The 26,593-nt window shown below is 45.7% G+C and overlaps 1 protein-coding gene across 2 annotated transcripts in view; it reads left to right on the top strand.

Moving 5' to 3' along the window:
• PTPN11 (protein tyrosine phosphatase non-receptor type 11) overlaps positions 1-25,723 on the top strand; it is a 35,902-nt gene extending 10,179 nt beyond the window's left edge. Inside the window, exons 7-16 of one of the 2 annotated variants that reach the window (XM_068163364.1) lie at positions 4,683-4,779; positions 5,383-5,462; positions 5,582-5,740; positions 10,703-10,834; positions 12,067-12,221; positions 13,162-13,229; positions 14,686-14,837; positions 19,441-19,553; positions 19,943-20,040; positions 21,223-25,723. In XM_068163364.1, coding sequence (XP_068019465.1) covers positions 4,683-4,779; positions 5,383-5,462; positions 5,582-5,740; positions 10,703-10,834; positions 12,067-12,221; positions 13,162-13,229; positions 14,686-14,837; positions 19,441-19,553; positions 19,943-20,012 — 1,026 coding nt within the window. In that variant the 3' untranslated portion in view covers positions 20,013-20,040; positions 21,223-25,723. Of the gene's footprint in view, positions 1-4,682; positions 4,780-5,382; positions 5,463-5,581; positions 5,741-10,702; positions 10,835-12,066; positions 12,222-13,161; positions 13,230-14,685; positions 14,838-19,440; positions 19,554-19,942; positions 20,045-21,222 lie in introns of both variants that reach the window. The other variant, XM_068163363.1, reaches the window with a different exon arrangement.
• The last annotated feature ends 870 nt before the right edge of the window (positions 25,724-26,593 follow it).

Below are 26,593 nucleotides of genomic sequence, written 5' to 3'. Positions count from 1 at the left end.
ATCTGTGTCAGGTAGAACAGGTGTTAACATTTTGCCAGTTTACCCATCTTTGCTAGTTACATGATTGAAATATTTGCCCTTTTTTCTGATTCTGAGACCTAATTATGTTATGCAGGAATGCTCATTCATTACCTAGCACAATCCCTCCCTCAATATCCTCCCCATCATCAGGGAGCCTCACCTACAGCTGTGTCTGGCCCACCAGGACAGCTTCAGTCCTGTGTCCCTTTTCTCCATGGGGGCAGGAAGAGGTCTGTAGCTGGATTAATGTTTCTGGAGGTACTGGATTAATATTTCTGCAGGTAAAGGATTCATTCCCAGCCTGTGATACTCATGCTGACCAGAGTTTCCAGTGCAGCAGTGCTGTCTGGTGCAGCTGGGCTATGTCACATGTGCACATGAACTGCGCCATGGTTTCTGTGCATGTCTCAGTGCAGGGGGTGTTTCAGTTTGTACTAAAACTGCTGTGTTTGGGAGGTTGGGTGCCATTGCTTTAAGGAAACTTAAGAAGGATTTTTCTGTCAATATAAATTCTTGTCCTCGAGCCTGTGGCTTTTTGATAGCCATTTCTGGAGGATCTTAAAGGTGTTGTGAAGTGGTAGCAAGCTGAGGATGAAGCAGCATTGATTATATGTATTCCTTGGACTCCTGAAGATTTATTTCTTTGTTTCTTTGGGTGTTTCAGTTCTGCCTGCAGCCAGCATTTCATTTCTCTCCCAGAAAGTAGCATTGCCTTTCCCTTGTCTTATCTGTGTACCTCTCGTGTGCCTGACTTAGCTGTGCTGGCCCAGCTGAGAAAATGCAGCTGAACCTGGTGATTTTTTATGTAGAGCAAATGAAGTATGAGCATTAACTGACACATTCCAAACTCCTTGAGTCTAGCCTGGGTCCTAACCCTTGTCTGACAATTGGAGTCACTTAACAGCTGCCTGCACATGATGGCCATAGCCAAAAGCTTAAAAAGCTCTTAAATATACTGGGCTGGTTTATACCACCCACAGATTAAAAAAAAGCCAACAGTGAAGTCTGGAACTCCACCAGCAGATGGCAACAGGGAACTGAAAAGCCCTGGTCTTTTGGCAGGGAGGCTGGTCTGGGCTGTGTAATGCTCCTCTGAGAAACTTCTTGAATAGTGATGGATTTGCAAAGCAGCTGTTCTCGAAGAAACTTTGTTTTAATCAGACATAATCATTAGCTGAATGCATTGCACTGTCTGCTCTGAGGTTATTGTCAGGAGGAGAAAAACAAGACTTGCCCAAGAGGTAACACTTTTGACTAGGAATGTGGATGGGATATAAGAAGGGGAGCTCATGGTAGTGGGGAAATCAATACAATGAAGATCAAGCTTTTTTCTCTCTCCTCCCCTGTGCTCAGTGTGAGGGGAGAGTCCTTGACTCAGGACTGCTGGGTGGTCAGAACCGTCCCTGGAGAGCAGAGCAAGCCAACAGGCCTTGAGCTGGTGGGAGAGAAGAAGTAGAGCATTGACTCTGGTCAATACTGAGGACTTAGGACTTTGTTTCTACACTAACAGTGGAGTGGTGGATCCCTGGGGAACAGTTTACACCTGTTGCTTGTGACTTCTCCTGGAGGTAAATCAGCCTTTGAATGTAGATTGTGCCTGGGATCACCCTGGACTTTAGCCTGAACATGTATTTGCAAGTTGGTCAAGCAGAGAGTGTCTTTTGGCTTCCCTGGAGACTCTGAACATACATTACTATTACTCAGAGGCACAAAAAGGAAGAAGTGTGCCCTGCTATCTTACCTTCTTAGGGCTGGCTTCCTAGAAACTGTGTGAATTAGTGTTTGTTATTCTTTCTTCAGGGAAGCACTTTGAGTGGTGTGTTTAGGCATGGATGGTTGATTTGTCAGAATAGAACAGGACTGTGATGGTGAGATACTGGTCCAGGATACCCAGAGAGGTGGTAGATGCCCCATCCCTAAAACCATTCCAGGTCAGGGTGTTTGGGGCTCTGAGCAACCTGCTTTAATTGCAGATGTCCCTGCTGAATGGGGGAGGTTGGACTAGATGAGCTTTAAAGGTCCCTTCCAACCCAAATGGGTCTGTGATTCTATGATTCTATTACTTGACACTTGTGATTTCTGACCTCTGGTCTTGGTTGAATAGATCAATCTTGTAATGGATTTACCAGCAGGTGCTTAGAAGCAAAGAGTTTTCCTGTCTTGTGGCTTTCCTATGGAAGCCTTACAGAAAAAGTGAAGTATGAAATGGAAGGTTTTATGTGTGAGACAGTTCACTTCTCTCAGCCCTTCACTGCTGTTTGTGGGGTCAGCTCTACACCTTACTTGTGCCCACTCTGGTTTTGGAAATGAAGCAATTTCCCAGCAGTTTTAGTGTCAGGCTTTGTGACTCAGCTCAAGTGAGCTCTTAGCTATCAGCTGTAGTGGCAGGGGGGGGCCAAACTCCAGGTTGTCCATGGATCTCCTCCTGTGCTGTTTATGATTTGGCAGTCCAGATGGTGGTTATAAATTACTTGTCTTCAGGCATAGTTAAGAATGTACCTCTTGTCCTGTCAGCTGCTAGACAGAAAATGTTGACAGTCCTTGTAATGTTTTTGCTGCTGAAAAATGGCACTTTGGTGAGCTTAATGCCTGGAGTGGTAGTGAAATTGAGGACAGCCTTTCAGATTTATTGTTGCATTGTGTACGTCTGGTAATGGGCTTGTTAGAAGTCGCTGCTGCTCATGGATCTCTCCTCAGAGATGCTCCAAGCAATAATAATTAACTGTATGAAGGGAAGATGTTGGAAGCTCTGCTTTCCACACACTTAGTTGTTTCATTCTTTGTTTTAACCCACTAGCAAAGTTTAGCTTTTGGTTCTTGTGCTTGCTGGTTTATGTGACTGAGACTCCAAAGTGTTAATGTTACAGGAAGGTGCTCTGTGCCGGTGGCACTTGAAAGCTGCTGCAGACAAGAGGTGAGCTTGCTGCAAAGTGCTTTTACCCACCTCTAGCAGCAGCAGCAAGCAGTGCTTTATGGAGATGTGCTTTCTGTCCCTGCTTAGCTTGAAGCCTCACAGCTTTCCTGTATTGCTTTTGTTCTTTGGCTTCCCTGTCTTTAGATGAGCCTAATTGTCCAAGGTCACTAAGTGAGGCAGGAACAATTACAGGGACTGAAATAGAAGTGAGCAAATGTGCCTGCCATGCCCAAACCTTAAAGTGAAAATAATCTCTGCAGGAGTATTAATGGTGGGAATAACAAGGGGAGCTGTTTCCACAGCCTGAGTCTTCCTTTCAGTCAGGCTAGTCCTGTTTCGGACAGCTGGACTCAGTGATCTTAGAGGTCTTTTCCAACTGAAACAGTTCTGTGATTCTCTGCTTGTTGGGATTAACACCTGGAGCAAAGACACCCAAGATTTTGGTCTCTCCAGCTTCACTGCAGGCAGGGAGATTTGCAGTGAAGCAGCGTGGCTGTGAGGTTGGAATTGCTGTTGTCCCAGTCGTGTTAATTGTGAGCCAGACACTGCAAAACTAGCTCCATGCCAGCAGCAGAAATCCCCATGGACTTTTGTTGTTTCTGCACTGGGATGGTTTATGGATAAACCCTGTTTATAGTTTACCTAATGCTTCCCTCTCTTCTCCAAACAGCTAATGTGTGTGGAAAGTCTGCACAGAGTTTTGTGCTGGTTTAGTGAAAAGGCCTTGAGCTGGTGGGAGAGAAGAAGTAGAGCATTCAAAAAGTGGAACCTGGCCTTGGTGTGGTGGCTTTCCTCCTGTCTCATTTCTGCCTTTGAAAAAACTATAGCATTCCCATGTGGATTTTTGGTGTTTTTTTAGGGAGGTGGGAAATAAACAAGAATAACTTCTAACTGCTGAAGGACTTCTTGCTGTGCTTGATATTTAAATGCAGCTCCTTGTGTTGATGCGCTCTGGGCTTTCTGTGTGCTCCTTCCTCCTTTTCAGCTGTCTAGAGCTGGTCTGGCTACAGCTTGCAAGGATCTGCTCTGGTGGCATTGCCACCTTTGTCACCTCAGGGACTTGTTTTGGAGGTTTGCAGCAGTGTTACTACAGAATCCCTGTAGCTGAAGAGAGGAAGAGGGGGCTGGTAAGGCTTGGGGAAACACAGTAGAGCTGAGGCGGAGAAGCACTGGGTCACATCGTGCTTTGCTCCTTTGCAGGTTGGCAGTGTTCTGAACACATTTTCTTTAGGACACAAGCCTAGTGCCAGTTCAGTAGAAGTATTTTAACTCCTTACCTGCCTGAGTTAGCAAAAAGAAGAGAAGCAATAGTACTGCTGACTTTTGTGCTTGGTGAGAAAGACCTGGTGATAAATGTCCGTTTGGACCTGCTCTGCAGAACGCGGCTGATGTCAGGTGGTTTATTTCATGTGGCCAGGTTTGCACAGCCCCACTTTTGTTGCAGTTGTTTGCAATCAGTTGCAGCTTTAAGAGACCCACTTGAGTGTGCATGGTCAGAACACTGTCATGAGGACTTGGTGATTATAGTTTGGTTTGAAGAAGGTGGAAAATAGGCTGACTTGTCACTCACACTCTTGTATCCTACATCCCTCGGAAGCAACGCTGTACTAAATCCGAATGGACAAATCCAGTACCTCCCTCTCTTGCTCTGACTCTGTCATACTCAAATACCACCCATTTTGTGAGGAAGGATCACTGGAATGATGGTGCTCTTCTTGAACCACTTCTCTGTCCTGTTTTCATTTAGACTTTACAGCAGCAAGAGTGCAAACTTCTCTACAGTCGTAAAGAAGGTCAACGCCAGGAAAACAAAAACAAAAATAGATACAAAAACATTTTACCCTGTAAGTATTGATCTCTTTCATTACAGTGTAAGCCTTGGCTTTAATTTTCCTAGCTCATAAATACAGGGGTTAATTAAGCACCACTGTGCTTTTCCTTCTCTGGAGTGATCACTTCCCCTCTTACATTTAAATCGTTATTAGCCCCGCACCCTTTCCAATTTGGGTTCCAGCATTTGCACTTTGTAGATACTGATAGTTTGAGTCTCAAGTTATTAGCTTTATTTTTGGCTTTCATTGAAAAGCATCATATCCCTCAACTCTTACTCAGCAAAACGAAATGCTTAAATTTAAGAGGATTAATTTGTGGTTCTAAACTGTGTGGTGCCAGTCTGGCAGCTGTGTTGCCCTGACCTAGTGCTTGGCTGTCGTCAGTTCTTAGGGAGGATGAAACACTTTGATCCAACTTGTTGTGAGTTGGCCACTTGTTTTGAAAAATAACCAGAGAGGAAGGGTTGAGTAGTCTAGCCACTAATTTACTGGGATGAGTAACTTCATTTCTTGCTGCTACCAGAAGCTATTTACCTGTCTGTGGGATGTTTACAAGTAGCTGTGTGTTCACAACTGTAGGATGCAAGTGTTTAACATTCATCTCTGTTCTTCCAGTTGATCACACCAGAGTTGTTTTACATGATGGTGATCCAAATGAACCTGTTTCAGACTATATCAATGCTAATATTATTATGGTAAGTACACTCCAACCTCCAGGAACCTTGCTGGCACAGCCTGTGTCTTCCTTTCAGCACGCTCACCTAGATTTTCAGTTACTCTTGTAACCTGTTTGCTCAATTCTTCTTTCTTCCAGCCTGAGTTTGAAACCAAGTGCAACAACTCAAAGCCAAAAAAAAGCTACATTGCTACTCAAGGTTGTCTACAGAACACAGTGAATGACTTTTGGAGGATGGTGTTCCAGGAGAATTCTCGAGTTATTGTTATGACAACAAAAGAAGTTGAAAGAGGAAAGGTAAAAAACAGGCTCTCAACTGGCTTTAGGAGAAGCTGTGATACTTGAGTGCAAGTTAGGACTAACTGGACCTGCTTATCTTGATCTGTATGCTGGAATCTGGTGTGCCACCTGTCTTTGGAGACCTGGAAGGTGCAGAGTGTCCTTTTTAGATCAGTGCTTGTGGGAACTTGAGGGTACATTGATATTATCAGGACTCCATTTTTTAAGAGCTGGCTGATTAAATCTTAGCTGCTGAGTGTCAATCTGTGTATCTCAGAATTATTCACTGGAATGCAAGATGTAACCCAACAGGCATTCTGAGTACCTGATGGGGTAAACTTCCTGTTGCTCTGGCAAAAGTATTGCCATTTATTTTCATTTACCCAGCCTGGATAAGCTTGATTAAAAAAGCAGATCTCTGGGACTTCATTATTATAAGAATGAGTGTAGATGAAATTGCTTCTTAGTAAAACCCTACAATGAGATGTGACAGTTGTTGTCCCAGCTTCATCTTATTCAGGTCACATTTACTAGACTACTCCAGTGCCCTTCTCTCTTCTGATTTGCTTGCTGTGCTTGAATTTGGCACCATTTTTATTGTGTGCTGAGCTGGGTGAAGTGGACCTGGGTGGGAGCTCCCCAGCCAGCTGTGATTGCACACTTGTATCCCCAATTCATGTTCCTTGCTTCTGACTACCCTGTTCTGGAGAAACACCTCTGTCTCTTCAGCCTTGGCAGTCTGCAAACCTCTTGTGATCTGCTCTGGAAGAGGAAATTTTCCTGCAGTGGTGTATCCCAAGAACCTCCATTTTCCCTTTGAAGTAGAGACCTTGGTTTAATCACTGTCCTCTGGCAAATCTGAGGCTGTTGCTTTGTTTCTGGGCTCTAATGACGCATGACAGGAAGGAATAGGAAACAGCTGAACACTAACATTCCAGCAACAGTCACATACTGCTTCCTGTGCATTGGGCACTTTTATCTTTGCAATGTCTCACTTCTGATGTCTTGGTTTCTTTTCTTTTCTGTTTGGCAAACACCTTCTGTTCTTTCTTTAAGTTTCCCTGCTTTTATCCACCTTTTTTCACTGTCCTGGTGGTCTCTTTCCAAATGAAAGCTGTTGTCTTGTCAATGAGTGTCACTTGGGAAAGAAATGGAAATGATAGTGTAGCTGATCTGTGGGTGATTGATAATTGGGGGATTCCTTACCACTGCCTCAAAAAAAGAAAGAGGCTTTGCTGCTATTTGTCTTCAGTGCATATAGGCAGACTTTATGGGCTTCTCTTCTTAATCTGCATATCAAAGCTGCTGGTAATGCTGTTTGTAGAAACCATTAGACTCTGACCTTGGAATTTTCTAGGCTTTGTTTCACCTCTTCTATAAAGACAGGATGAGAGAGTTGGGGTTATTCAGCCTGGAGAAGAGAAGGCTGCAGGGGACCTTAGTGCAGCCTTCCAATATTTGAAGGGGGCCTCCAGGAGAGCTGGAGAGGGATTCTTTCTGTACAGAGGCACAGTGACAGGATGAGGGTAGATGGCTTCAAAATGGACAACTGAGATTAAGCTTTTAGGAAGAAATTCTTCCCTATGAGGCTGGTGAGTCACTGAAACAGGCTACCCAGAGAAGCTGTGGAGGCCTGGAAGTGTTCAAAAGCAGGCTGGATTAGAGCCTTGAGCAACCTGGTCTGGTAAGAGGTGTCCCTGCCTGTGGCAGGGGGCTGCAACTAGATGACCTTTAAGGTCCCTTCCAACCCAACTGATTCTATGATTCATCACCCTTGTGATGTGGCATGATTTGTGTTTCTGCCTGAGAATGCACAGAAGGATGGAGAAGTTACCCCTTTCTAGTGCCCTTCTCATAGATCTTTCTTTTGGAAGAGCTGAGTTGAATGCTCTTTGTGGGATAACCTGCTGTGCTCCTCTGCAGGTTCTCCATGATCTTTTCCACATTTTGCCACACCTGTTTTCTGTGCTGTATGTAGAAAAGGAATTGAATTGGTGCTGCTGCATCCACTGATGTTTTGTTGGCTTTTTTAATGTCAATTTTCTTTCTTCTTCTTTTTGTTCTCTCTCTTGATGCCTGTTTCACTCATCAGGGATTGCAAATAACAGTCCTGATGGAAAAGCTTTTTTTTTTTTTAATCTCAGGGCCAAGATGCTTTGAGAGCTGCAGGAAGGAGAGGAATCTCTGCAGCAGAGATGACTTCAAGAGCACATTGCCTGAGGAAGTGAGGAACTCTGAAACATCTCTGATCTGCAGAGTGTTCTGACCACGCTTTAGCATGTGCTGCAGGAGCAGCAAGTACTTGCAAATTAAGCCAGTGGTGTTTCAGAGACAGTCCAGTGAGCTGGCAATACCTGCATCTCCTCTGGCAGACTAAAGCTTGTTTTAACCTCATGTGTTTCTGGTCAGACTGCTATCCCAGCTGCTCTTACCTCCAGAGTTTTGAGGCTGCAAATTATGTTGGCATATAGAATCACAGAGGTTGGAAAAAGCCTTGAAGATCATCAAGTTCAACTTTCTACCCAACACCTCCACAACCATGTCCCAACGTGCCACATGTGATTTTTTTTGAGTGCCTCCAGGGACAGTGACTCTGTCACCTCCCTGGACAGCTTGTTCCAATGCCTGACCATTCTTGCAGGAAAGAAATTTTTCCTAATATCCAGCCTAATCTTCCCCTGGTGCAGCTTGAGGCCATTACCTCTCATTCTGTCATTAGTTACTTGGGAGAAGAGGGCAACATTGGTCTCACTCCAACCTCCCTTCAGGTAGCTGTAGACAGCAAGAAGGTCTCCCCTGAGCCTCCTCTTCTCCAGGCTAACCAACCCAGGCTCCCTCAGCCTCCCCTCATAAGACATGCTCTCCCAACCCCTCACCAGCTTCATTGCCCTTCTCTGCACCTGCTCCAGCACCTCAATGTCTTTCTTACACTGCAGTGCCCCAGACTAAGATCAACATCTTTTTAGCTTATACCCTTCTGGAGAAGACAGGGGAGGAAGGACCAGAATAACACAGAAAGGTCTTGCTGTTGAAGAGGACTGCAAAGCTTGTGTTCAGTCTTCCCTTACTGCACTTGTGTTGGCAGAAGGAACTGTCTTGTTGCTGTGTCTTGTCATAAATACAGAGTGGTAACTGCCAGAAGGAGCTGTTCTCCATAGTTCTGGGTGTTTGGTCTGTGTTTGCTATTGCTGGAGCTGCATCTGGACACCCCCTAGAATTTCTGATACTCTGTGGGCCCGTGCTGCACTCGTGGGCCAACAGGAGTCACTCCTTCCTGAACTGTCACAGGGACCAAATGGAAGTAGTAATAGGTGAGCCCATTCTTTGGTGGGTGGACACTATCCCTGGCCAAAGATGAGAGAGAAGCAGCACACCAAAAGCTCTAAGCTTCAGAAGAGACAGACAGAGGAGCCTTGAGTCCCCTGTCACAGGCAGCAATTCTTTGTTGCTTTGGTGATTGAATTAGAGAGCTGGGTTAGCCCTTGCTGCTCTGAGTGATGAAAAGCAAGCAGCCAAGCTTCATTGCTGCTAAAAATGGCTTAGACCTTTGACTTGTGTTTCTTTTGCAGCCTGTTAGGTTTTGATCCACGAACAGCTACAGCTTTCCACTGGAAATTCTCAGTGGTTGAAACCCATAGCTAGGTGGAGATAAAAGTAACAGTATTTTAATCTCTGGGTTTTAGAACTATTGAGGCAAAGCAGGTACTAGGATGATGATGACAGCTGCTAAAAGGAGATTGTGCCTGCACCTCTTTGTCTGAAATCATCTGGTGTTTGTTATGGGGAAGAGAATTGTCCACTTCCTGTGGACAGTAATCCATGGGACAGCCATGTGCCCTTGTAGCCAAGAATGCTAAAGGTGTCCTGGGGTACATGAAGAAGAGTGTAGCCAGCAGAGTGAGGGAAGTTCTCCTGCCCCTCTACCCTACCCTGTTGAGGTCACATCTGGAGAACTGTGTCCAGTTCTGGGCTCCCCAGTTCAAGAGAAATAACACTACTGGGGAGAGTCCATTGAAGGGCTATGGGAGTGATTAAGAGTCTGGAACATCTCTCTGATGAGGAAAGACCAAGAAACCTGGGGCTGCTTAGTCTGGAGAAGAGCAGCCTGGGAGGCATCTTCTCAATGCTCAACAAGAGCTAGAGGGCCCATGGTGGGCAAGAGGATGGGGCCAGACTCTTTGCAGTGCCCAGTAACAGGAGAAGAGGCAATGGGTGCAAACCACCAGCTGGTGACCCCACCAGCTCCCTGGGCAGCACATTCCATGCCTGACCACTCTTGCTGTGAAAAAATACTTCCTACTCCAGTCTAAACCTACCCTGTGGCAGCTTGAGGCCATTCCCTCTTGTTCTGTCACTAATCATGTGGGAGAAAAGACCAGCAGCAGCCTCTCCACGACCTTCTTTCAGGTAGTTGTAGAGAGCCAGGAGGTCTCCCCTCAGCCTCCTCTTTTTCACACTAACCATCCCCAGCTCCTTCAGTTGCTCTTCATCAGATTTATTGTCCAGGCCCTTCACAGCTTCCTTGCCCTCCTGTGCCCTGGCTCCAGCACCTCCACATCTCTTGCAGATTGTGGTGCCCAGAACTGGGCACAGCACTTGAGTTGTGGCCTCACCAGAGTTGAGTACCAGGGGACGATCCCTTCCCTGCTCCTGCTGGACACAGCATTTCTAATCCCAGCCAGGATGCCTTTGGCTTTCTTGGCCACCTGGGCACACTGCTGGCTCCTATTCAGTTGCTTGTCAATTAGAATGATTGCTTGTCCTTTACAATATTAGATACAGGTTTAATTAATGTGAAATGAATGCTTTGTGTTTCTAGACTAAATGTCCAAGTCCTCACCTTCGGTTGAACCTGCAGGGGCAGCTGAGGCTGGGTGTAATCACACTGGGTGTAATCACAGAATCACCCAGGTTAGGGAGCAACCTTTCATCCTACTGATTGCTTTGATTTTTTTTTTTTTCCACCCCTCAATCTTGCAGAGTAAGTGTGTCAAGTACTGGCCTGATGAATATTCCCTCAAGGAGTACGGAGTTATGCGTGTCAGGAACGTCAAGGAGAGCGCAGCACACGACTACACGCTAAGGGAACTGAAGCTTTCTAAAGTTGGGCAAGTAAGTGCCTCACTAACTCTCTCTTTTTAATTTAGGTTGCAGCTCACACACACAAAATCCCCAAGCAGATATAGGCTGCTGCTTTGGAATCAATAAAAGCACTAAGAGATTAATAGATTGAGCCCTGTCTCTCTCTTTGAAGCTCCAGGTTTACTTCCATACATCTTTCTCTTTGTCCTTGGGATAATTGAAGATTCTTACACCTAAGCACTTTTTGGCAGAAGATGCATGGCTGCAGAGCTGTGAAGAGATCTGGAATGATGCTTTTAAGTAATCACACTTCAGTCTAGCGAGGCATTTGTTCCTTTTCATGCAGCTGGTTGCACTAGAAGCAAATGGTTGTGTGTGGGTCCAGTGTGTAGGCTCCCAGCTGACCTAATTGTGGCCTTGCAGTATCTGAAGGGGGCTACAAGAAGGCTGGGGAGGGACTTTTCAGGATGTCAGGTAGTGATAGGGCTAGGGGGAATGGAATGAAGCTGGAGGTGGGGAGATTCAGGCTGGATATGAGGAGGAGGTTCTTCACCACGAGAGTGGTGAAGCCCTGGAATGGGTTGTCCAGGGAGGTGGTTGAGGCCCCATCCCTAGAGGTGTTTAAGAGCAGGCTGGATGAGGCTCTGGCCAGCCTGCTCTAGTGTGGGGTGTCCCTGCCCATGGCAGGGGGGTTGGAACTAGCTGATCCTTGTGGTCCCTTCCAACCCTGACTGATACTATAAGAACACTGAAGGCATGAAATGGAAAAAATGAGGAAGGAAATGGTCAGCTGGTATGGAAGTAGCACTTCCTTAAGGAACAATCCAGATCAGGGTGCAAAAAGGTGGTGTGTAAGAAGGAAATGAGCAGCATGTATTAGATTGGTGTGTCAAGGGGAATGAAACTGAGTGGAAAGAAGTGTGTGAGGTTAAGTGCCACGAGGTATCAATGATGAGGGTGACAGATGAAGCTCTCTTGTTGCTGGTCACCTTCAGACAGAACTTTTCCACAGCTTCTAAAGGTGGGGGTGGAAATGTTGGAAACAACTGCATGATAAAGAGGGAGCTGAGTGTGTTTGACTTGCCAGGCCAGGAAGAGTTCTGGCATGTCCCCACTCTAAAGAGACTTCTGGTACCGTGGATAATGAGCAGCATGTTGGATTTGCTACCTTCTGACCTTGAGTCAGCTGTACCCCATAAATGTTTTTAGCTGGATTTTGATCTGAAGGATTTTGTTTTCACTTGTTGGCATCTTCCTTGCAGGGGAACACAGAGAGAACAGTTTGGCAATATCACTTCAGAACTTGGCCTGATCATGGAGTCCCAAGTGACCCTGGTGGTGTATTAGACTTTCTAGAGGAGGTGCACCACAAGCAGGAGAGCATTTCTGATGCAGGACCTGTTGTGGTCCATTGCAGGTATGGTGATACACTGTGCCTCTCTTGCTGCTTCTCTCTCCACCTGTGGAGTTCTGTTGGATGTCTCTTGGTTTTTGGTGGGGGGACCTGCAATCTATAAAAGATGGCAGCTTTCCCTGAGAGTTGCTGAGCCTTTCATCTGCCAAAGTGTTTGTGCTCTCTGTTTCACAGAATGACATTCTAGATAGGTGTCAAGTGGTCACCTTTCAGTCTGTGTGAAGCATTTCTGATGTGGCATGAGAAGGTGGTGTCAGTATTGACTAGACACATGGAACCATAAAACTCTTGAGGTTGGAAGAGCCCTTTTGGTGAGCAGTTGGACTTGACGTTCTCAAAGCTCACCACTACAGCTAAGCCACTGCCATTAAACCATGCCCCTCAACAGCCCAGCCACACATCTTTTAAGCACCTCCAGGAACAGTGACTCCACCACCTCCCTGGGCAGCCTGTTCCAATGCCTCAGAACCCTTGCTGTGAAGAAATTTTTTCCTAATGTCCAGCTTGAACCTTGGCACAACTTGAGGCTGTTTTCTCTTGTCCTGTCCCATGTGGCACGTGAGAAGAGACTGACCCTCACCTTGCTCCAGTCTCCTTTTGGGTGCAGGATCATGGTAATTCCAGTATCCCATCCCATCTCCTGTGAGTGCTGTCTCCTCAGTCTTGGCTTATCAATGAGTTATTTTTGTAAGGCAGAGAAATGTTGGATCTGACCCTCTAGGTTTTTTTTTCTGATTCAAGGCCATTAACAACAGCACTTTTGTACCCCTGTGTTGATGACTTCTATCTCCTCCATGCAAAGCTGTTGAGGATTCTAGTTCCTTTTGGCTGTGTGGCTATCATTTGGAAGTCTAATGTCTCTCAAAGTTAGATTCTTGCTTGGCCTTAGTGTCTGTTCAGAAAGAGCAAAATAATTCACTTCATTCCTGTTCTCTCTTTGCAGCGCTGGGATTGGGCGAACAGGAACCTTCATTGTGATTGATATCCTGATTGACATAATCAGAGAAAAAGGTAGGGCCCCACACACTTCATCTCTTTGGGACACTGGCAGATGCATCACAGTAAACCCATGGGAACAGAGGATTGTTTTAGTGATGCTACAACTTAGGTCTGTGGGTTTGGAACAGAAGGGACTTGCTCTGGAAGACATAGAAGGGAATTTAGCTGGAACCCAAGTGCTGAAATCCTGCTCCAGCTCAGCATAATAAAAACTGCAGGCTGAGCATTGGCCAAGAGCCTGATTGTGGTTTTGACTATTATTTCTGTTACTTATTCATCTGTTTTTCTTTTTACATCATTTATGAGTGCATGGCTGTCAGTGTACTCACAGGTGGTGAATTTGAGTGACCTTTTCTGAGAATGATGTTCTATTTGTGTGTAGAATCACAGAGTTGTTTTGGTTGGGAAAGCCCTCTAAGAGCATCCAGTCCAACCATCAACCCAGCACCACTGTGGCCATTAAGCCATGTCCAAAAGTGGCATGTCCACATATTTTTGTGAACATCTCCAGGGATGGTGACTCTACCACCTCCCTGGACAGTCTGTTCCAATGCCTGACCGCTCTTTCAGTAAAGAAGTTGCTCCTTTTGCCCAGCCTAAACCTCCCCTGGCACAATTTGAGGCAATCAAACCTGGCCTGTATGTTGAGCTAGGTTACATTGCAAATTGTCTTGGGAAAAGGGTGAAGTGATGAGCTCTTGTGCCCCAGGCCAACTTTCCACATTGTCACAGTTCTACAGATCACAGAATCACAGAATGCATTGGCATGGAAGGGACCCTTGAGGGTCATCTTTTCCAACCCTCCTGCAGTGAGCCTGGACATCTCCAAGTAGAATCACAGAACCAATAAGGTTGGAAAAGAACTCAGAGATCATCAAGTCCAACCTGTCACCCAACACCTCATGACTATCTAAACCATGGCCATGTCCAATCCCCTCTTGACCACCTTCAGGGATGGTGACTCCACCACCTCCCTGGGCAGCACATTCCAATGGCTAAAAACTCTCTTTCTGGAAAGAACTCTTTCCTCACCTCCAGCCTAAACCTCCCCTGGCACAGCTTGAGACTGTGTCCTCTTGTTGTGGTGCTGGTTGCCTGGGGGAAGAGACCAACCCCCACCTTGCTACAACCTCCGTTCAGGTAGTTGTAGAGAGCAATAAAGTCTCCCCTGAGCCTCCTCTTCTCCAGGCTAAGCAACTCCAGCTCCCTCAGCCTCTTCTTGTAGGGGTTGTGTTATAGGCCTGCCCCCAGCCTTGTTGCCTCTTTGAACACCTCTTGAACTAGATCAGGTTGCTCAGAGTCCCATTGAGTTTGACCTCAAATATCTCCAGATCTGAACTTTAGTAGTGAAGGACAAATCCTCTGTGCTAACCTTGCTTATTGTATTCAACCATGCTGGAAGATGAAACCAGTCTCTCCTCCAAAGCCCAGTTTACTGTCTCTTACTGTTGTGCTGATTCTCCCCTAGGTGTGGACTGTGACATTGATGTTCCCAAGACCATTCAGATGGTGAGGTCGCAGCGCTCAGGAATGGTCCAGACCGAAGCTCAGTACAGGTTCATTTACATGGCAGTGCAGCACTACATCGAAACGCTGCAGCGCAGAATCGAAGAGGAGCAGGTATGCTTGGCCTGAGTGGGCAGTGTTACAGGGCAACATGCTCTTATCCTTGGAACAGGGAGCAGAGCTGCTCTCAGAGTGGCTGGGGAGCGGCCAGGCAGAAAGGGACCTGGGGGTGCTGGTTGATAGTAGGCTGAACATGAGCCAGCAGTGTGCCCAGGTGGCCAAGAAGGCCAATGGCATCCTGGGCTGTATCAGGAACAGTGTGGCTGCAGGAGCAGGGAAGTCATTGTGCCCCTGTACTCAGCACTGGTTAGGCCCCACCTTGAGTACTGAGAGTGGTAAGCTGGAGTCAGAGGTGAAACCAGCAGCCCAGCTGCAGTGCATGTACACTAATGCACAAAGCAGGGGTAATAAACAAGAGAAGCTGGAAGCCTTGTTACAGCAGGAAAGTTATGATGTAGTTGCCATCACAGAAACGTGGTGGGATGACTCACATGACTGGAGCACTGTAATTGATGGCTATAGGCTCTTCAGGAGAGACAGGTGAGGGAGGAGGTGTCCTGTGTCCAGTTCTGGGCTCCTCAGCTTAGGAAAGATGTTGAGGTGCTGGAAGGTGTCCAGAGAAGGGCAACAAAGCTGGGGAGGGGTCTGGAGCACAGCCCTGTGAGGAAAGTCTGAGGGAGCTGGGGTTGCTTAGCCTGGAGAAGAGGAGGCTCAGGGGAGACCTTCTTGCTGTCTACAACTACCTGAAGGGAGGCTGTAGCCAGGTGGGGGTTGGTCTCTTCTCCCAGGTAGTGAGCACCAGAACAAGAGGACACAGTCTCAAGCTGTGCCAGGGGAGGTTTAGGCTGGATGTTAGGAAGAAATTCTTCCCAGAAAGAGTTATTGGCCATTGGAATGTGCTGCCCAGGGAGGTGGTGGAGTCACCATCCCTGGAGGTGTTTAGGAAGAGCCTGGATGAGGCACTTGGTGCCATGGTTTAGTTGATTAGATGGTGTTGGGTGATAGGTTGGACTTGATGATCTCAAAGGTCTTTTCCAACCTGGTTAATTCTATTCTACTCAGAGTGTGTGGTTTGCTGCTTGTGACTTTTGGAGGCATGACTGCTGGCTGTATGATCAATGGTGAGAAGGCTGGGTTTGTCATCTCTTAACCCTTCTTGGGGAGGTTAGCTTTTGTTCAGCTCCTTATGCTGAAGAGTTACTGAAATTGTTGAGTGGAATTAGAAAAGTGAAATAAAAACTGTGTTTGACCACTGGCAGAGGAATAAAATCAGCAGGCTGAGGAGCTTCTCCATGGGACTGCAGCTAGTGCTGGTTTATCTTCCATGAGAATGCTGCATATATGGGATCCTGTCCTCCCTATCCCCCAGACCCTGCCAACCAGGTCTCAGATTCCTTTAGTATTATTTAAAGGATAATTTTGAATTACCCTTTAATTCATTTTAAGGATAATTTCCCTCTTGAGAGTGAAAACCAAGACTTTGTTAGTTAATACAGAGCCTTGAGCAACCACGTCTCACTGAGAGGTGGCCCTGCCTAAGGCAGGGAAGTTGGAGTAGGTGATCTCTGAGGTCCCTTTCAACCTGTGTTACAGAGCCTTGTGTTCTGGTGAGTTCTAAAGTGACTTCAAATCTGTTGGCTGTGCTAGTCACATTCAAATGCTGGGTATTCTAACACTAAGTTTGAGGTCTTCAATAACATGTTAGTAAGAGGTAAGAGCATTGGGCTGGAAGTTTCAAGCCTGAGTGTGGGCATCTTTTGTCCAACAAAAAGCAGTCTGAGGAGTAAGATGAGAGAGCTTTGGAATCTGTGGTGATTGTCTAAGACTTTCACCCCACTCTTCCTGTTTAAGTACTTCACTCAAATACTCATTTCTGCACTCTTTAACCTCATTTTGTAATAAAGAACTGCCATTCTGCTCCCTGGTGCTTCCATTCTGTGCCCTAGCCTTTGGTCATCTGGAATTTGTATCTGTTTGAGCATGTCAGTATCTCCCCTCCTGCAGCTGGCTTGCTGCTCAGAAGGAGATAAAGCCCTGCAGGTGATGTGGCAGATGTGGGGAGGTGCATGGTCAGCATGGTGCCAGGTGTGGGATGTAATCCTTTAGAGATGGAGTGTGCCAGCTTGGGCTTGGCACTTCTGGCTGCTTCTGGAGTGTGGCAGAGCTTATTCTATATTTGCCTACATGATGTAGATGCACCAATGTTCAGCTGAGAGGATAGAGACTTTATTCCTCTCCCCACGACAGCTGTTGTGTGCTCTGATGGTGATTAGACACAAAGTGGAGAACAACAAATCCCTCAGGTGTGCTTTTTTTCCCTGGCTTTGTTGTCTCACTTCTCTTCAGAGCTGCCTCATAGCTCTGTGTGTGTGTAATTATGCAAGCCTTGTATCCTCAGCTCTTTGAATCTGGCCTTTTTCTGCTGCTGCCATTTGCAGAGTAGATCCGTAACTCTCTTGATTGTTGTGAAGGGCTTTGAGTGGTATTTTGGAGTGGAGCAGTGTGTTTCTCCTGTGGTGATGAGGATCAATTGGTTGTGTTTCATCCTCTCTTTCTGGCTCAGAAAGCACAGATCTGAAAGTTTTAAGAAACTGGAAATAGAACATGGCTTTACTTCAGGAGGTTTTGACCTATAAAGAGGACTAGTGGCAGCTGAGGAATAAGACTACAGAACTTTGCAGCCAAGAGCAAAGCTTTGTGGTGGCTGCAGGAAGTAATATCCTGAAAAAAAACCCCAACATGGTGAATTGGGAATGCTCCAAAGTGTGTTGGCTTTGGCTGAGTAGTAGAATACTGCAGAATGCTTGAATTTCACCTCTAAGATAGTTTGGGAATGAAATCCTGTGTTTGGAGAAACCTTAATTTCTGGAACCTTCTTATCTATGCTTGCTTTAATTAAAACACCTGGTGGAGTCAATTAGGCTGTCTCTATAGGGGACAACCTGAGGTCATGCTCCCTGTCTGAGGTCTGCTTTTCAGTCTGGATGAACACCAGCCAGCTCTGATAAGAAGTGAGGTAGTCACATTAGCTGGCCTGTTGTCATGCAGGCATGGACTGAAGCAGTGGGTATGTGAATAGCTGCACATGTTCACATGGATGTCCCTGCTTTTTGTTTGTGCTCAGGATAACATTACTCTGCTCTGCTAACATTCCCTCTTCGTTGCAACTGCTGAGAGCCTCCAGGTTTCAGGGAGTGAAATGTTGTGTTAAATGTTGTTTGTTGTCTTACAAGCATAGAAGAGAAGCAGAGTGAATTAGGTTTGGGGTTGGTGGTAGTTGGTTTTTTTTCCCCCCTCCTCACCTGTGGGAATGTGGATTTCTGTGATACCTAGGGAACAAGTTCTTACCACATTTCTGTCCTGAATTAGAAAGGTCAGTTACAGGGAATTAGGGAAGAGAAGCCAAATACCTACTTTTCCTTGGCTTGTTTAATCTGTTTCAGTCAGCTTAAGTAAGGGAAGAGCTGACTGATGCTTTTTAAATTGCTTTTACTTGAATTGTCATTCATCATGAAGCTGGGAGGGGAGGGGGAGGGGTGGAAATCATGCCCTAGCTTGGGGCTTCAGAGGATTATTGTTAAGTGAGGTCTTTGTAGCCATAGCACTGTAGAATGCAACAGTTTGAGCCTTTTGTATTTTGTTTAAATCTGATTGTTTTTTAGCATTGCCCTCTCAGAGCTGGAGCCTGTTGGAAAGCAATTTGTCAGGAGTAAGTAGGAGGCTGGGAGGGGAGAAGTTCAGGAAAGGGACAGAATGAGTTGAGCAAGTTTTGAGCCAGTTTCAGAAGGGCCATCTTGGAAAAACTTCAGCCTACACTGCTCTGCAGTGTTCTTAATGGAAACTCAGCAGCCAGAGCTCCCCAGAGGCTCTGACAGCCCCTGCTGCGAGATTGATCCACACCGGATACATAGCACTTGTTTGAGCATGAAACACAAAACCCACAAACCCTCCACCCAAACCCCAGTACCCTGCAAAACTGAAGGGGAACTTCATTTCTGTGGGGGTTTCAGTGTATGCATGTGCTGAGAATGTTTGTCTTGAGAAAGAAGAAAACCATTTCCACTTTCATTCTTGGCGTAGCTTGGCTTTGCTGGAGCCTTCAGTATGGTTAGATGAATGCCAGCACAATTGGCTGCAGCTCATAACATATGCTGCAGAACACAAATAAACAGCTTGGGTTCTTTTTATATCAAACCTAATGGGTTAAGATGTTATTTTATTAGAGATCTTGCAAGCAACATCGTTACTCATTTGGCCTCGTCTCCAAGCTGGAAATAAGGTCAGTGGGAAGCCCACAGGCTGATGCTGTCTATTAAAGAATGAAGTGTGGTTTCTTCTGCCAAGTCAAATGAGGATTACATACCAGGGCTGGTTCATGAGGTTGGTATAATCTGCTGGAGATGGTGGTGGAAAGGGGAGTACGGGAAAGTGGAGACTTTGCAGGTCTTATAACCAGCAGCCAAAGGCCAGCCTTTAGGCCTTATTCACGTTGTGTGTGCTGTCTATGCAATGGAGCTCTCTTCTCCTCATAGGCAAACCTTGCTTCTAAAATCATACATGCTTAGTCACAGGTGTCATTTCTGCACTGCTTCAATGGTGGTTTTCTATTAGTAACTCAAAACCTGGCTTTGTGTTTTCTTGTTTTTCTGCCTCACAGAAGAGTAAGAGGAAAGGTCACGAGTACACAAACATTAAATATTCTTTATCGGACCAGACAAGTGGGGATCAGAGCCCTCTTCCACCCTGTACCCCAACCCCAACATGTCCAGAGTAAGTACACTTCAGTTGTTGGTGTGGAAGGTTTAGACTGTAGTGATCTTCAGGGCTCTCAAATGAGCAAAAGTTACCGCAGAGCCTGCCCTAGATTGTTGCCCTGTGTCTTGGTCTTCTCATTAATGAGCAAAAGGAATAGTCACTGAATTACATTATGGGTACAAAAAGGCTGCCCAGGGCAGTGGTGGAGTGTCCATCCCTGGAGAGGTTTCAAAGCCATGGAGATGTGGTGCTGAGGGACCTGGTTTAGTGGTGAGCTGGCAGTGCTGTGTTAATGGTTGGACTTGATGATCTTAAAGGTCTCTTCCAACCTAAACAATTCTATGGTTTTCTCAAACTAGATTCTTTGAGTTGTTAATATATACATGTGTATATTTCCATTTCAGAATGAGAGAAGATAGTGCTAGAGTATATGAAAATGTGGGACTGATGCAACAGCAGAAAAGCTTCAGATGAGAAGATGTACAGAGCCTTCCATGCAAAGGCAGGTATGTGTGTTCAGGAGTGTTTGGAGACAATGTGCACAAAACCAAACTGTCCTGAACAGGAGGAGAAAATTCTTTGGTGTGAGTGTGCTAGAGCCCTGGAGCAGGCTGCCCAGAGAGGTTTTGGAGTCTCCTTCTCTGGAGAGATTCCAAACCCTCCTGGACAGTGTGATCCTGGGCAAGTTGCTGTGGGTGCCCCTGCTTGAGCAGTGGGGTTGGACTGGATGATCTCCCCTTCCAACCCCCCACTAGGCTGGGATCCAGGGATTCTTTTGGGGTGTTTGAATTCCAGGAGCTAATTGTGATTGAGCTGCATCTCTGTCCACCCTTTCCATGTAAGGTGGAATATTGGCTTGGTAGTTTGGCCTTTGTTCTCTTGTCCTGACTCACCAGTGACCTGAGCTGAGGCAATTGAAATGGTTAGGTAAATTCCTAGACAAATTCAGAAGCCTGAAATCCTGTGTGCTACCAAAAGCTGAGGAGCAACTGCAGTCTGAACTTCCCATGTCTCATAAAAGTGGTCTTTGCCCCTGGTTGATGATTGGGGTGCATACCCAGAGAGGCCCAAAGACCATTTAGTCTCCTGCTCAGCCTCATAAAAGATGTGATGAGCAAAGATACTGCAGTGCCTGCCTGGGGTGCAGTATTATTGTCACAAGAATTAAACCCTTGCTTTTGCAGGGAGGGAAAGCTGTGGATTTTCTTTGTTATATTTTAGGTATCTGTTATAATTTGGCTCTTGCAGTCAGACAGCTGAATATAAATAGAGTTCATTAGCTAAAAGGTTTATGTGATACTTCACCTTGCTGTGAAACAGAAAGGAGGAACTTTAAATTCGAGGTGTCATTAGTCATTAACTTCTTCAGGACTCTAATCTGCAGCCTTTTGTCATCTTTCCCCCTGTGTTTTCAAGGGCCTCAGAAATCCTATTTTCTCTTTTCCATGTGGTAACCAAGTGTTTCATCCATTTAGTCCAGAGACCTTCTCCAAGTTAATACACAAACTCATCTGCTGCTGCCAAAGCCCCGTGCAGTTTAGGAGCAAAGCCCGAGACGTTTGGTTGAGTTTGAAGCCTTTCTTGAGCCAGAATGAAGCAATTCTGTGTGATGGCAGGATGAGAAATGACTGCTGGGTTTCTTCCCCTAAATAATTCTTTGTTTTCTTCTCCCTTCCTTTCCCAGAAATGAATATGTTTTATAACAAGGTCAAGAAAGAGACGGAAGAAGCTTCACGTGTGAAAAGTGAACTCTGAGGGCTTGGTACCTTTTGTATTTACGGTTTTAATCCTTCAACAGTAGGCAAACCTCCAGACCATCTAAAGATTGTTTATCTCTCTTCCCTCCAATACCTGATTTACAGTTGCTCATTTTCCAAATAAAAGGAAATCCTTTCTACAATGTAGGCAACTACTTTGTAGAGTCAGCTTTGAATCCCACAGACTGTTGGACTGTCATCCATTTGTTGGTTTTAAATAGTATTTGTTTTTGTCTCACTGTATGGCTGTTAGTTGGGTTTTCTGTTTTGGTTTTCCCTTATTTGAGCAGTTGTGGGATTACTTTTGTTGTTTTATTTCCTTGTTGTTGTTGTTGTTTTGGGGGGGGTGGTGGGAGAGCAGTGACCTGGATAAATTCATTACACTAATGTAAAATATTGATGGGAACAAGGCTTGCTTGTTTGAAACCAGTGGATCACCAGTGTGAGTAGAATCAGCTCCATGATAAAATTAGTCCTGATACATTTCAAACTCAGACTGAGTTTCACAGGGGTGAATGGTTATTGATATGAAGGTGCTTTTTGTGATCATAGGGTGGCTTAGGTTGGAAGGGACCTTAGAGATCATCTGCTCCAACCTCCCCCGCCGTGGGCAGGGATGCCTCTCAACCAGACTTGGTAACTGATGACTTTGATTCCGATGTAGCTGGGTGGCTGGATGGGCTGTGTTTGAGTTCATTAGGCAAGGTAGCCTTTACACCAAACAAAATTTCTTTTGCATGGTCTTTACCCAATCCAGAAAATTGCTGTATCTCTCAAAGGACACATTAGTGTAGTGGTTTGTGAGGACACTGCCTGTGTTCGTTTGTCTGTGTTCATCTGTTAAGCAAGAGATTGAACTTGTAGGGTTAAGGTATTGTAAAAAGTCACCTGATGACACCTTGGCAGCATATTCAAAGCAGTGAAACATGTAACCCACTGTGCAGGCTGCTACCTTAGTGTGAGGCAACCCTCTTCCCCTTCTGCTAGGGAGGTGGAAGGTTGAACCTTCTGGTCTTTTAGTCAGGCCTTATGCTAGGGTGAGGGGCTGAATCAGCGTGGGGGAAGCAGGGCATGGAAGCTAGCTATCCACTCAGATTGCCTTAGCTGAAAGGGCAGCACAGGCAGCAAGGCCAGCAGGCTCCTTTGGTTCCTCTCATCAGGCAGGAGTTAATTACTGTTCTACCTTGAAGTGCCTTTCAGAGCTGCATGGAATTTGCTGTCCCTATTCGATTAACAACATCACATCCATCTGAAACCACTTCAGATCCTTGTCAGTGAGACAAAGTCCTCTTCTAGTCTCTCCAGAACAAAGAGTTGCTGTTAAGCTGCCAGTTAATTGGGTTTCTTCACTTTGCTCTGTCCGGTCATCTGGACCAGGCTCCCCTGGAAGCCATGAGCACCTGCACATGGCAGAGCTGGCCCTTAGGAGGGGGCACTGGTGGGATCTTTCCAACATCTTTCCCCATATTTCTGGGGAAATTCTGTGACCTCAGTGGTGTTGAGGAATTATTGCCATTTTCATATAGTGGCTGCAGCTGGTGAATGCTGCATGAAAGGCTGGATGTGAAGGGGCAGGGTCTGTGAAATGATGCTGAAGCCCGGTCTGTTGTTACTGCAGCTTTGTGAAAGGTTAAGTGGGAGATGACATTACCTTTTCCTGAGAGTGCTTTGCTAAATCAAATATTTGAACACTTTGTTTGAACTGAATGAAGGTGCTTCTTTAATGTTAAGCAGAATTTTGTTTGCCAATTGTCCTTTTTGTCTTTGGAGGCTCTGGGTTCTGTTTCTCTGTTTGTTTTTCTTTTCCTTTGGAACTCCTGTCACCAGCATACCATAATATGTGTTTTAATGTCATAGCCTTATGCTCTAATCATAAAATACTTGTGCCCTTTCAGGATCTAAAGCTTTTTAGTCATGATGAGAGAGAAATCTGTTTGTTTGGTAGTGAGATACCTATTTGACATCACCTGCTTCCTCTCCTGTCCTTGTTCACGCCTTCAACCTGCTGAACAGGCCTGGCTTAGAAGTGTTGGGATTTGTATAGAGCTGTTGACAGCAATTCAGTATTGGTGTAAAAGTGTGCAGAGTTAGACAAATTCTACACTTCATACATTCTGGGGAGGTGGAACATGTGTTCCAGTTTGGAGCTGTTGTGCACCAAACCAAACAGTCAGGGGAAAAGGTCCAGAGAAGGATCCTGGATGAATCTGAACTGTTTGTGAACTCAGTTAATGTGATGTGTCTTAAAAGATTGACCTCTATAAGCAGCAATCAGTTACCTGGCCAACAGCAAGTTGCCTCTTGTGACCTCATTTCAGCTGGTTAGAACCTGCCACTGTAGGGTGGTTTTTTTCCTTCCTTTTTGCTTTCCTTTTGCTTCTTGGAACCAGGGAATTCTTACTGCAGAATGTGTATTAATCCTGGGGAGCATATGGTGGAAGAATGTCAATGAGGAGGGGAGCAGAATCTGAAAGATTGTGAAGAAATGCTCCTCTGGTGACTGGAGCATTAAACCCTCCTGAATACCAAAGGGGAGACCTTGCAAAACAAAAGTCTGTCTGCCTTTCCTGCGCCAGCAAGAGAGGGATGGTTCTTCAAGCAGCTTTTGCATGATTTCAAGCTGTGGCTGGGGTTTGTGACAGGTGAAGCAAGAAAGAGAAATGTCCTTTGGTTCAGGGGAGGAAAGTGAATGTGGGTTTCATGTGTTTCTAGTGAGTTTGTAGAGAGCAGAATTTTTCAGTGTGGATTTACAAGCATTGGCTGTGTCAGTGGAATGGAAAAGGGATGCAGTTCTGAAGTGTTCTGCTGTAGAAGACTCTATACCACAAGGGAAACTTTAACCCAACTCCTAAGGCACAATGACTTATGCCAGCATGAATGTGCTGCAGGCTTCATTTACTGAATGTTTGATAGCAAACACTTCCATTTCAGCTAAGTGTTGCTGGGACTGATTGGTTCTCCTGTTAATCCTGACCAAAATTTCCTTTTCCTTCTTGTGATCATAGAATGGTTTGGGTTGGATGGGACCTTAAAGATCATCTAGTTCCAACCTGCTGCCATGGGCAGGGACACCTGCTACTAGAGCAGGTTGCCCAGGACCCCTTCCATCCTTGGCTTGAACACTTCCTGGCTTAGAGCCTCCACAACTTCTCTGGGCACCCTGTTCCAGTGCCTCATCACCCTCATGGGGGAGAATTTCCTCCCTAGTATCTAATCTAAATGCAGCTTCTTCCATTGTTTGAAGATGTTTGAAACACAATTAACTAGGATACAGCTAACAAAAGTCTAGAACCTGTTCCCCTTTTTTGTTGTAGGGATGGGGAGGAGGGGGGGGGAGGAAAAAAAAATCACAGCTGGTACTAGGATGTGTGTCAGGTTCTGAAGTTTATTTTTCTTACTGGTTTTTTCCTCCCCCCCTCAACTTCATTATTTCCAATTCATTTTTTTCACTTCTCCCTTTTACATAGTGAAAGGTAATTAATAATTTCCAGCCTGTTTATTTATGACATTGTTGTGATGATGGGTTTTATTCTTACAGTACTAAAGACTAATGGGGAAAAAAAAAACAAACAAAGGATCCTCTTCTTAGGTGGAGTAGACCTTGCAGTTATGATTTTGGTTTGGTTTGGTTTTGGTTTTTGTTTCTTTCCTGCAATGTATGAAGTATTGTACCAGAGTATTAAATGAAATGTAATATTTTATTGAGAAATTTCTATCCTTTAAAAGGAAGACACTCTAGGATGTCATCAATTTGATGTGAATCATGTACATGTTGGCAATGAGCTGTTTTATTATGCACCTCTAGTGTTTCAAAGGACTCACCCCCTCTTGCCTTTTTGCCCACCTCCATTCTGTAGACCCATTTTACCAGTTGTCAAAATGTGACATTAAAAGAATAGCTCCTGTATAGAAGTACTGCTGGTTGTCCCATTTGTTTTCTGTGCTGGTGTGTGTGGGCCTCAGTTCAGCTGCTCTGCTAGCTGCCCTTGCAAGGGGCGGGGGGGTGGTTTGTTGGTTTTTTTCCTAGCTGTGAAGTTATAGTACCAGGAATAAAATATCTGTAAACAGCAGAACTTCAGAAAAAAAGGGGGGAAAAAAAGAAGAAGAAAAAAAAAATCCAAGTAAGAAAATAAAGAAACCTCTCTTTCTTCAGATGGTTTGTCAGTCACTCTGTTCTCCAGAACCGAAGGCCTTGTCTGAGCGCTGACCTTCCAGCCCAGAGCACGGCGTTTGGAGCTGCACCACTGAGCCTCCCCCCCTGTGGGATGAGCTGCTGTGGGAGAGAGCAGCTGTCCTTCCTCAGAGCCAGCAGAGCAAAACCTACACTAAATATAGAATTATAGAACCATTAAGGGTGGAAGAGACCTTTAAGATCATCAAGTCCAACTACAACCCAACTACCATGACTGCTAAACTATCCTGACTTGCCTCATCTCCACGCTTCTTGAGCACCTCCGAGGATGGTGACTCTACCACTGCCCTGGACAGCCTGTTCCACTGCCAGCTGGCTGCCCTGTGGAAGGTTCTCTATGCTGTCCAGGTACTGCCTCTCCAGTTAGACCTCCATGCCTGGAGTTCTGCACTTGAGTCCCTGTGACCTCCTGCTTTCCCTTTCCTCTCTTCCACCTCCAGCTGACTGGACTCAGATGAAGGAAACAATGACCCCCATTGTTTCCTTCAGGATTTTGGAACTTGATGTGAAAGATGAGCTGGGATGGGGTGGGGATTGGGCCCTTCTTTGTTTTTTTACCTTCTATTGGTGTATAATTGATCCATTTTAATTGGGGAACATGAAGGACAGTCCTGTCCTCAAACAGTCACAACAGTGTTGCAACCAGCTCTTCTGGGGGGAGGAAGAAGCAAGCTGTTGCTCTCACTCCTGCTGCTCCATCCATCCAGATATTTAATCTCCTGCACCATTTGTCTTTGGGACTCTGCTGTTGCCTCAGATCCTTTTATGCCAGCACCGTGCAGTGACTCAAAAGAGGGACTGGTGCTTTGAAAGGGAGCTGGCTGCACCCCAAGCTCCTTGCTGCCAGCTGCTGCTACCATACTTCAAAACCTGTAAACATTTCTGACTCTGTAGCACTTGGAGCTAGACAATTCCAAAAATGTCATGTCCTACCTGTTCCCTAGCCTGCAGCAGAAGAGTGTTCCTCTGTCCCTAGGTATTGCAGATCTAATTTTGGATCCATTGATGCTGCTTTTTCCTACAGCTGGTGGAATCACAGAATGGTAGGGATGGGACCTCTGGAGATGGAGTCTACCCTCCCTACCCAGGTAGGTTCACCTAGCAAA

The sequence above is a fragment of the Melanerpes formicivorus genome, unplaced genomic scaffold (assembly GCF_026170545.1).
Source record: "Melanerpes formicivorus ecotype bairdi unplaced genomic scaffold, bMelFor1.0.p_v2 SCAF_72, whole genome shotgun sequence".
Lineage (NCBI taxonomy): Eukaryota > Metazoa > Chordata > Aves > Piciformes > Picidae > Melanerpes > Melanerpes formicivorus.
Note: the sequence above shows the minus strand (reverse complement) of the source record. Positions and strands in the feature narration are given on the sequence as shown.